Source organism: Phalaenopsis equestris, unplaced genomic scaffold, assembly GCF_001263595.1.
Source record: "Phalaenopsis equestris unplaced genomic scaffold, ASM126359v1 Scaffold000002, whole genome shotgun sequence".
NCBI classification, from domain to species: Eukaryota; Viridiplantae; Streptophyta; class Magnoliopsida; order Asparagales; family Orchidaceae; genus Phalaenopsis; species Phalaenopsis equestris.
Genome location: NW_018164444.1, coordinates 63,221,130 through 63,233,482, shown reverse-complemented (window position 1 = coordinate 63,233,482; position 12,353 = coordinate 63,221,130). Strand labels below are relative to the sequence as shown.

At 34.1% G+C, this 12,353-nt stretch overlaps 1 protein-coding gene across 1 annotated transcript in view; it reads right to left on the bottom strand.

Moving 5' to 3' along the window:
* Window positions 1-12,347, bottom strand: part of LOC110033484 (organic cation/carnitine transporter 7-like) — a 21,911-nt gene extending 9,564 nt beyond the window's left edge. Inside the window, exons 1-3 of the mRNA XM_020737482.1 lie at window positions 12,213-12,347; window positions 11,708-11,973; window positions 5,059-5,296 (exon numbers count right to left, since the gene is read on the bottom strand). Coding sequence (XP_020593141.1) covers window positions 5,059-5,296; window positions 11,708-11,862 — 393 coding nt within the window. The 5' untranslated portion in view covers window positions 11,863-11,973; window positions 12,213-12,347. The remainder of the gene's footprint in view (window positions 1-5,058; window positions 5,297-11,707; window positions 11,974-12,212) is intronic.
* Window positions 12,348-12,353: the final 6 nt, after the last annotated feature.

The following is a 12,353-nucleotide window of genomic DNA, read 5'->3' as shown; positions in this document are numbered from 1 at the left end:
TGGGAGCTCCGAAGTGAGAGTCGGTATCCTCCCAGCCTAGCCATAGATTTAGTAAACAAGCATAGGAATAGTCAATGTTCTTTATGCCTGGACCAAAGGATAAAGAATAAGATTGCTCATATTTGACACATACAATATTTAATGCATCTCGTTTCTTTACATTATCTAATTCATTACATAAAAATAGAATACTAGTTTTTATTATCTCAAAATTCTCCAAACTAATTCCTCCAGAAATTCTTTAGAATTAATATTTGCATTTAGTTATAGTTACTATCTTTACATGTAACACTTGCATTTAGGAGTAGTTATTAGTTTTGTTAAACTTAAGACTTACATTTAGGAGTATTTGTTAGTAAAACCTCTTAAATCGCACTTCCAACTAAGAACTAATAGTAGTAGATTCGAATTTGACTGTGGGATCGATAAACGGGACTCCACTAGAGCCTTGTACTACTTGATTGATACGTATACTTGCGTTTGAAATTGTGACTTTACAAAATCATTATAAATATATAAATTTGGGTTCATAAATTCTTGCATATTAAAAGTTGCATTAAGTTTTTGGTGTCATTGTCAGGGATTTAGATCTTCTAGCAGTGGTGTCAAATTCTTGTATTTTTAAACATATATAAAGTCGCTGTCAATAAAAAAACACATTTTCCTAAAACGAGTTTTTATGCATATCATTTAACATGCAAACTGATTCCTAGTTTTGTATGTAGCTTTAGCAGTAGATTTGATTAAAATAATTTATTTTTTACTTCTTTAAATGACCAAATTAGCCCAAATAAAAGAACAATATACTAATGTTGAACTCGTACCTCTACTAAGCCAAAATAATTGACAACAAAGAACATGCAAGCATTCAAGCGCTCAAATTTAGTTATAGCAAAACTTTTATAAGATATTTTTTTATATGTTTAAGGATAAGAATAGCTCAAATTTGTCCTTGAATCTCTAAGATCTGAACTTTCTTTTTCCTCTTGCAGCAATCGCTACTCTCTTTAATGCAATCACTATTCTCTTTAACGCGATCTTTTCTTTGCCACCTTCTGAATCCGTTGATTTCAAAATTCTATTTCCTATTTTGCTCGCCGTTTTCTAGATCAACTTCCCACGCTCGATCTTCAGTCTCATTGCCAAGCCAACTTCCAGATGGTGTGATCTTTTTCCTTTTTTCTAGTGATCTCGTTGATGCCAACTTCCCAAATTGCTCGATCGCACCGCCTCAAATCCATATAAATTTGCAATCGAGGGGTTGAGAGTCACCTCGACTCATCCCACCAACTCCCCTTTTCCCAGTCATCGATCACAGCAGCTCTCTCCTTCTCCCTCTTTCCCCACTCTTCCTGGCCCTCGCCAAAGGCAACGAGCCAAAATCCCTTCCTCCTTCCTCGATAGCTCAGCATTGTCAGCCCCTCCTCTCCTTTCATTTTTTCTTATATATATGTGTGTGTGTGTGTGACACCACCGTGGCTCATTAGTTCTCCTTTCATTTTTTCTTATATATATGTGTGTGTGACACCACCGTGGCTCATTAGGTGGCAACTTTTGTAAGACCCCGAGAGTCACGGGTTCGAGCCTTGCCTCAAATTAGTCACATGGAGTTGGTTGGAGGCTCCAACCTTTGCCCTTTGACCAATATTTTGAAAAAAAAAAGAAAATGTATGCATGTATGTACATATGTGTGTGTGTGTGTATATATATTTGCATGAATAAACATATATATAGAGTAAATTTAAATTAATTATTTGATTATTATAATAATTTAAGGGAGGGATAACTTTAATTAGGTTAATATCTCTATTTACATAATCTCTTATAGTTTAAATTCTAATTTGTGTGGGACCGTTACTCAGAATTAGTTGAATCACTGAAATATTTAGAAGTTTTATTTTTGTCGCTTCGAGATAAGTGACTGTTATTTATTATGGAATAAACTTACCATTCGTCGTTAGGGGCATTAATTATCATTATTTGTGCTAGATTTCTAGTTACTTTGTAGGATTGTTAGTCATACCTTTGCTACTTCATTTGTATTCATATTTTATACTTGTTATATGTTACATTTATTGCTCGTAATGAAGTAATTAGCAGGTTTATTTTAGCATTGTACTCAAGGTTGGTGAGAGGGTTCTTCTGACATCGACATCAAGCTCCCTTCTCTGGCGTGGTGGGCCCCCCAGTTGAGATGGTCGGACCATCACCTAGGCAAGCATCTCTCTAATTACTTTCATTATCTGCTCCTTAAGCTCTTGGATTTGTTGCATTACGGTGTGTTCCATAAGATGAAAAGATTCTTCAAAAAATGAGAAAATGTTTCTTTGGTAAAGAGTTGATCCTTGTTTACATTTAATTTCCTTTATTTATAGTGGTTGACCCTCATAAAATGACATATATGGGCCTATTTCCCATGAGCCTATAGATGTGAATCCCTTTACCCCAATCAAATTTACCTCTATCATGATTAGGCGTCTTGGGAAAGGCCAACTTCCAACTGCATTGTTGAATCATGAAGACTTGGATGTTGGGTCTTAGAATATGGGTCATTTGGCTTCAGTCATTTGGTCTCGATCATTCGGTCTTGGTCATTCAACCTCAACCATTCGATTTCCTGATATGATATTTTGGCTTATCAAGGGCTAGTAATCCAAATGGATAGATGGCGAGTGTCCGTTTTGCGATGATCTAGACAGTCACTTTTTTGTTGCACAACTCCCAATGCTTATTTTTAATTAGAATGCGTTGACCGGGTAAATTAAGTACCATGTTAGGCTTTCAATTTTTAGAAAAATCGACGTCAAGTCTGATAGCAAATTATGCGTCATCGAGGTGCATACTTGTGTTGTTAAACTATAATAATAATTTATTTATCCTCAAATATGTTTGTTGTTAATGATATTTGTGCATAATTTATTCTGATTGAGATATTAATTTTTTTTTGGAAATATTGCTACGAATGTTGTAGCTATGTACTAGTGCATTTGGTGTATATTGAATGTGATGGATACATATGTTTATGATAACTGCTTATTTAAGCATGACTGGCTAAGATGAAGCACCCCTTGATGGTATAGTGGGAGAAAACAAATGTACACGTGCACATAAATGGAATAAAAGTTTGATATTGATGCATCTTAATTGACACAATTTTTTGACGGTATCTCCTGTAACGGTTGTATAAATATGAAATGTTATTGATATGATATAGAATATTTTGAAGTGTGTCAAATATTTATATTGATTTATAAAGAATTTTAACTAACATGTATATTGTTCTTTCTTTTCCTTATATTGTTATAGTTTAGGAATAAAAGTATTCACTAACTTGTTTAGTTCACAGTTGTTTTAACTAACTTTTTATGTTTAATTAGATTATTAAAAGAAGAGCGATAGACGATAAAATATTTATAGAAGACAGAGACAACCAGTAATGAGGTAATTTTAATTGTACCGCTATAATTTAATTTATATGGCTCTTTCATTGTTAATTTTAAGTTAATCTAAAAAATTTAATTAACACCGTCTGCCTTTTCTATACCCGTCTTGGTTATTTTCAAGCCCTAGGTGGGGTCGTGATAGTGCTACAGGTTTCGAAGGAGAACATACTTCATTCCAAATTTTCTAAATGTGAAGTTTGACTTAAATGTGTAACTTTTCTTGGGCATATTATCAGTTGAGACGACATATCTATGGATCAAAATAAGATTAAAGCGATTGTAAATTGGTCAAGACCTCCTACTGTCACAAAAGTCAGGAGTTTTCTAGGTATGGTTGGTTATTACAAAATATTTGTTGAGAGGTTATCACAGATTGCTACGTCATTATCCAGGTTGACTCAAAAGATAGTGAAGTATGACTGGTCTGATCGCTGTGAGGAACCTTTTCAAGAGTTGAAGACTTGTTTAATATCTGCTCCAATTTTTACCATTCCTTCAGGTTCTGTTGGGTTTCAAATTTTCAGCGATGCATCTTTGAGGGTTTGAGATGTGCACTTATGCAGCATGGTATGGCCATTGCATTTACATCACGACAATTGAAGAATCATGAAAGGAACTATCCTACACATGACCTGGAGCTTGCTGAAGTTGTATTTGCACTTAAGATATGAGATATTATCTTTATGAAGTTAGATGTGAAATTTTTACTAACCACCAGAGTTTGAAATATATCTTGACTCAGAGTTGAACTTGAGGCAGATGAGATGGCTAGAATTTATTAAAAATTATTATTTAGGTATTTAGTACATCTGGGGAAAATGAATTTCATTGTTGATACGCTGAGTAGAAAAGCTTCAGATAATTTTAACTATTTATTTACTCAGCAGAAGCAGTTAATTAAAGATCTGGAGAGGTTGATGTTATCTATAGTTGATTCTAGTGATGATGACATAGTTCAACTATATCAGTTGATGGTGCAGCCAACTTTAAAGGGCAGAATTTGAGCTTCTCTAACTAGAGATAATAGTATTCAAAAAGTTATTGAGCAGGTTAAGACGGGCAATTTAGAGAAGTATGTGCTAGATCAAGATAGTTTATTAAGGTATAAGGCATTGTTTATGCTCCAAATGTTGAAATTTGAGATGAGAAATTCTGGAGGAAGTATATTTATCTGGACATACTATATCATATGTTTACAATTTAGTCCTTCAACTTTATAACATTGAATCAATATGGTCCCTCGTGTAGAAATCATGATACAAAATTTGTCTCATTTTAGTCCCATTATTATATTAAATTTATCCCAATTTAGTTCTGAAAAGTCCATTTTTTATCAATTATGTATATTGAGGAATACATTGGAGAAAACAAACACTAGGAAAAATTAATCATATGAATAGACATGAGATTATTTGAAGTTTAAACCCAAAAAGAATGTGAAGCATTAAAAGAATTGTGTAAAAATAGCTCTGAGAACCATCATAGATATTTAACATTTTATTATGATAATGAAGGAAAAATACACACATTAGAAGAAAAAGAGAATTTTTCATATAAACAAAAAGAAATTAAACTTCAAAGAAAGTTTTTGTTGACATTGAGAAAGAAATCATACCCAAGCAAGTGAAGCCTCTAAGATTGTGCCTATGCTCCAAAAAAAGGAAAAGAACACCATCCATGAACCTCTGCTGGGAGCAGGAACAAACTCAAGAAACCAAGAGAAGAGAACTGGTCCACCCCCCAAGCCAGCACCAACAAAAAATCGAAGGATGACCAAAGATATGTAATTGGGAGCGAATGCACTTAGAAAACCAGCCACACTTGTCACCAGTGCTGTAAAGACAAAACCTTTCCTGAAAAAAAGCTATAGATGTATGGGTAACAACAAAAATACAAAAACATTAAGGAGCAGATTTCATTCTATATTTTACAAAGTAAGAATTTTCTAATTATAGCATTTGCTATGGAGTGTGAATTAGTGTGGATGATGCACTAGATCAGGGACGGCACAAGCATTGTTTTTTAAGGTGGGCAAAATTATTAAATATCTAAATTTTACTATTTATATAGAAAAAATTACAAATTCCAGTGGGGGCAATTACCACCCTGGATATAACCTAATTCCGCCTCTGCAATATCAATCAAGAGTAAATTAAATCAGACAGAATAAAGAACAGACAGAATAAAGAGTTTCCTTCTTCGCAATGTTGCAAAGAAGAAAATATTATATTTGCATGGATTATTTCCTTTTAGCTGAATAGTTAGATTAAGAATATGTATTAATTAAGTTACCTGAAATAGATTATACAAAATATTATGTACCTAAAATAGATTGTACAGACTATTATTTATTGGAATGAAAGCAAAGGTAAAAGCATTTAGCCTATTTGCTCAAAATATTGACATGGTATCAGAGCTTGAATCGGTTTGAATCCTTGGTACTTGGTATTCTTTAGCTTTTGTTATCATTCACCGGCATCGTCGGGAGCGCTCGTACTTGTTCTTGTTTGAGTTCTGTGACCTTGTTCGATCGCGACAGCCGCAATCTTCCCGCCTTGTTCGATCGTGATAGCCGCTGCTCCTCTGCCTTGTTTGATTTTTTTGGATCTCTTGGTTTTTCCTTGGCTTCGGACTCCCCTCCTAATTTAAGGTAGTGCACGATTTTTTTTGGTTGATTTTGATCAACGATTTCGATTTCTGGATATCTTGGCTATCTTTGATTTCTAGTTGATTTCAATCAACGACAATTCTAGTTAGAATGTCTTCTGAAACCTTAGTGAAATCTTAGTTATCAGATTTACGGGAAAAAATTATGTCGCATGGGAATTTCAGCTCAGAATGTTATTCAGCTCAGAATGTTATTAAAAGAGGAGCTATTGGGCCATATTGATGGGTCTTATCCAGCTCCTACTGAGACAAAAGATCTTGGTTAATGGGAAGCAAAGGATGCTGGAATTGTTTCCTGGATTTTGGGATCTATATTGAGGCTCATATGGTGAACAATTTACGAACCTTTAGCACAGCTAAAGAAATGTGGGAATACTTGAAGCGTGTTTACAATCAAGATAATTCCGCAAAACGCTTTCAATTGAAACTTGACATGAGTAATTATAGTAAAAAATCTTTCAATTTAACAATATTATTTCAATTAGAACTTGACATGAGTAATTATAGTCAGGATAATCTTTCAATTGAATAATATTATTCTGGTTTTCTAAATTTATGGAGTGAATATACTGACATTATCTATGCTAAGATGACAAATGAGAACTTAGCTAGTCTTCAGGTTATTCATGAAGAAAGTCGTCGTGATCAGTTTTTAATGAAGCTCGGACCTGAATTTGAAACTGCTCAGGTTAGGTTGCTAAACAGAGATCTGGTTCCTTGTTTGTATATCTGTTTTGGTGAATTACTGCGCGAAGAACAAAGATTGGCGACACAAGCTGTTATTAGTTCAACAGGTGGATCATCAGAAATAATTAATATTAAATATGATGTTCAGACCAAAGGGAAAGGAACAGTGCAGTACTAAAGCTGCAAGAAATTTAATCACATAGCACGGAATTGTAAAAATAAGTGTTGTAATTATTGCAAGCAAAAGAGACATATTATTACTGAGTGACCACGACCCAAGAACTGCAAACTACAAACACTTCATGCCACGGTAACCGACACTCACAATCCTGGCTCGACATCCACAGTTGTTGGCAATAATCAATCAGTTGTGACACCATATATGGTTCAACAGATGATTCTCTCTGGCTTTTCTACTCTCGACCTTCAAGAAAAAAGTAAAACTATTACTTTCGTTCCTTTTTCTTGGTTTGTTGATTCGGATGCTACAAATCATATGACTGACACAGCTGATTTATCGCATAACCAACGACCGTACACTGGTACTCAACATATTTAGGTTGCTGATGAAAATAATATTTCAATTACGACAGTTAGTGATATTAACTCCTCCTTCAGACATATTTTGGTTTCTTCTAAATTATCTACTTATTTTTTGTTGGTCAAATTATGGATAACAACTGTGACATACATTATTCTCGTGATGGTTGTATTGTGCCGGATCAGGTGTCAGGGAAGATAATAGCAAAGGGGTCTAAAGTGGGCAGATTGTTTCCATTACAATTTAATATTTCTCATAAGTCCTCGAAATATGTCATTAGCTTCTTCAGTTGTTGAGAATAATGTGGGCATATGACATAAAAGATTAGGTCATTCAAATGATATGATGTTAAAGATGATATGGTGTTGAAACAGATATGGTGTTGAAACATTTATTTAAAAGTGGTGTTTTTCATTCTACAGATAAGAGTTTAGTATTTGACTGTTCTATTTGTAAACTTGAAAAAAGTAAGAGATTACATTTTCTTATTTCAGGGAGTCATGTCAATAAATGTTTTGACATTATTCATAGAGATGTTTGGGAATTACACCAGTTACTTCACATGCTCAATCTAGATATTTTGTGACATTTATTGATGATTATAATCGATTTACTTGGATCTATTTTTTGCGTTCCAAAGCAGAAGTATTTACTATATTTCAAACTTTTTTAGCATATGTTGAAACTCAGTTCTACACTTGCATAATACGGTCTGAAAATGACAGTGAATACATGTCTCATGAGTTTCAAGCATTTCTCCATAACAAATGTATTGTTTCACAACGTTCATGTTCCAATACACAGCAACTAAATGAAGTTGTTGAATGGAAAAATTGACATCTATTGGATATTGTGCACACATTACTGATAGAATCTTCTGTTTGAGCTAAATTTTGGACTAAAGCATTATCTACAGGAGTTTATCTCATTAATCGTTTACCATCTCAACAATTGAAGTATGATTCTCCCTAGTATCAATTTTTTGATAAACATTCTAATTATCATATGCTACATACTTTCGGATGTGTTTGATTTGTTCATCTACCTGCTCATGAACATCATGAGTTGGCAGTTCAGTCAGTACAATATGTTTTTATGGGGTACAGTCCTAATCATAAAGGTTTTGTGTGTTATGATTCAATTAATAGTCGCTGACATATTTCTCGAAATGTGATTTTCTTTGAACATGAATATTATTTACAGCATCATGTATCGACATCAGATACAGTTATACTTCCATAATTTGATAATTATTCTGCTAATAAACGGTTCAAGTCAGACATTGTCTACACACGATGCTTGCCCCCTTTACCTTCAATCCTCCCTAACTCTGATCCAGAAATTGCTCCAATAAATCTTCAACAATCAACTCGGTGTATCCGTCCTCCAGATAGATATGGGTATTCAACAATTTTAACTAATATTACTGTTCCTACCTCTTACTTTCAGACTGCTAAACAGACTTGTTGGGTCAAAGCCATGTAAGAGAAACTTCAGACACTTCTAGACAATCACACTTGAGAAATTGTTTCATGTCCTACAAATGTTAAGCTCATTGGTTGTAAATAGGTTTACTCTCTTAAACTCCGATCTGATGGCTTTCTTGACAGATATAAGACAAGATTGGTAGCTCTTGGAAATTGCTAGGAATACGGGATTGATTATGAAGAAACATTTGCACTTGTGGCTAATATGACAATTGTCCGGTCGGTGTTATCTATTGCTGCATCTAAAGGCTGATTCTTAAAATAAATGGATGTTAAGAATGCATTCTTACATAAGGATCTCAAAGAAGATGTTTATATGACTCCTCCAGAATTATTTTTTACAACTTCACATGATGTTTGTAAGCTCAAACGATCCTGATACAGTTTGAAACAGGCTCCACGGGTCTGGTTTGAAAAGTTTCGCAATACCTTTCTTAGTTTCTTATTTATTCAAAGTCAGTATGATTCATCATTATTTCTTTGTAAAATTGACAGTCTTTGTAAAACTGACAAGAGAATTGTTTTGTTATTAGTCTATGTTAATGATATTGTCATCACAGGATCTGACAATAAATTGATGTTTCAGCTACAGAAGCGTCTTCAGGGTGGTTCTTTTCATATGAAAGATTTGGGATCATTAACTTATTTCTTAAGACTTAAGGTTCACTCTTCTCCTGCCAGTATTTTTCTTCATCAACATAACATACAAAGAGACTCATTGCTTTGGGTCTTCAAGATGGTCGCTCTGCTCATACTCCTTTGGAAGTAAATGTCAAATAACAAAAGAATGATGGTGACTTTTTATCTGAACCATCTCTATATCGACAACTTCTTGGAAGTCTCAATTATCTGACTATTACGCGTCCTGATATTTCATTTACTGTGCAACAAGTTAGTCAATTTACGCAAGCATCTACACATCTTCATTTAGCTGCAGTTTGACGTATTATTCAGTATTTGAAAGGTACTTCTCATCGTGGTTTGTTCTTTTCTGCGGAGTCTCCTATCACCTTAATAAACTATAATGATGTCAATTGAGCGGGTTGTTCTGATACATGTCGATCTATTACTGGATGATGCATGTTTCTTGGCAACTTTTTAATCTCTTGGTTTAATCTCTCAACTTTTTAATCTCTTGGAAGAGCAAGAAACAAGATCGAATGTCTAAGTCATCTACTGAATCAAAATATTGTGTTTTTTCCTCTGTTTGTTCCAAGATCATTTGACTTAGGGGAGTGTTGGCTAAGCTTGGTTTTCCTCAGCTTGAGTCTACTTCTCTTTATGCAGATAATACTAGCGCTATCCAGATTGCTGCTAATCCCGTCTTTCATGAGTGCATAAAACACATTGAAGTGGATCGTCATTCCATTCAAGAAGCCTATGAGGATGGTGGTATATCTCTTCCTCGTATCACTTCTGATCTTCAAACGGCTTATATATTTACTAAGGTTCTTTCTTGACAGCGTCATCAGTTTCTTGTCAGCAAATTGATGTTTTTTGATTAGTCAGCATCAATTTGAGGAAAAAATCAATCAGGAGTAAATGAAATCATACATAATAAAGAGTTTCCTTCTTCGTAATGCTGCAAAGAATGAAATATTATATTTGCATAGATTCTTTCCTTTTAGCTGAATATTTAGATTAGGAATATGTATTAATTAAGTTACCTAACATAATTTATACAGAATATTATGTACCTAAAATAGATTGTATAGACTATTATTTATTGGAATGAAAGCAAAGGAAAAGACATTCAGCTTATTTACTCAAAATATTGACATGCAATAGATCTAGCACATATTTCACCCACAACCTATCCGTAAAGATATATTTTTCAGCTATCATAGGTTGAACAAAGCTTAATGTTCTCACATTATTTAAAAGTACCTTGAAATAAACATATTTGTACAATTACAAGGACATTTCATAGCCCTAACTTCTATGAAACACAGGTATAAATAGCTTTGTAATACTTAAAGTTCTATTACTAACCCAAAATAAAAAAGGGCAGTTACATATATACCATCCAATGCCTATATATTATATATTTAACAACTAAACACTTACATCCACACCACCCAAATCTCTTATATCACATAAAAAATACCAGTAATTTCACTTCTAAAAAGTGAATTACACATTTTCATACTCAAGGTGGCATATATCTAAAAGTTGAAGTTTAGGTGCAAGATATGTAAATACAAAAGAATTGAGTGATATGTATGTAAATCTTCGTTCCTAAAAACTAACTGCACTCTAAACATCACCATGGAATTATCACAAATCTAAACACATTATCACAAGTTCAATCATCTATAAGACCACAAAATGTCCAAAGATCTATAAATAATGGCAATATAAAACTAATATAATTAACCTAAGCGAATTTGACAACAACAGCAACAACAAGCTTTTATCCCACTGAGGTGGGCTACATAAATTCTTTTTCTCCATTGTATCCTACTGAGTGCCATATGTTCATTTAATTCTAATAGAACAAGATCATTTTCTATACAATATGCTGAAATTTTTTTAGGTCTACCTCTCCCTTTCTTGACATTAGTAGAATCTAAAAGATCTACTCTCCTAACACGATCATCAGATGGCCGATGTTTAATGTGGCCAAACCATCAAAGATGACTCTCTCTCTAATCTTATGTGCCACTGGAGCTACACCAATCCTTTCACGATTCGTTTTGTATTTTGCCACCAAGTGTAAAGCCACCCATCCCCTTAAGCATTCTCATCTCAACATTATAAATTAAGAAATAAAGGACATAAATTCACAAAAGAATGCCAATGAACTAAAATTGATTGACAAAAAAACAGAACAAAAACACAGAAAATCACAAAAGAATCAAAGAATAAAAATCTTCACTTGCCTCCTTCCAAAGTTGTCCGAAACAACACCCCAAGTAGAAGCTCCCACAAGCATCCCAGCAAACACCGCACTAGAAACAAGACTCTTCTCGCGTGGAGAAAGCTTCCACTCAGACTGAACAGCTGAGCCAATAAAAGACAGAATCATCACCTCCATTGCTTCTGCAGCATAAGCCACCCCAGAATAAAAAAGCACTAGGGTTTGGAACTTCCCAAATCCCAGAGCAATTAGGGCATCATCTACATTATAAGTTTCCGCCTCCCCCAGCTGCAAAATACAACCAAAATCAACATACATTTACACCGCAGAAACCATTACTTCCCCATGATGTTTACTATCAGTAATCTGAATGCAAATCGGTGAGCGTGAATACAAAACAGTTCTTCGCTTTCTAAGTTCTGCTCAACGCCATGCCATGCTAAGAACTTCATATGATGAAATTTGAAAAGTAGTGAAGAAATCGCCATAAGAAATTGAGAAAAAAAAATCATGAGCAGACTTCTTACAAGATTAAGGCTCGCCAGGTTTGCAAAACTCTAATTGTCCACTCTCTCCTTCTCTCCCTCTGGTAGCCTGCGTTCATCCAAGATACCAATTTTACCGTATCATGCACAAAGCGGCGGAGCCGACAAGATCAGCCAAGTTTT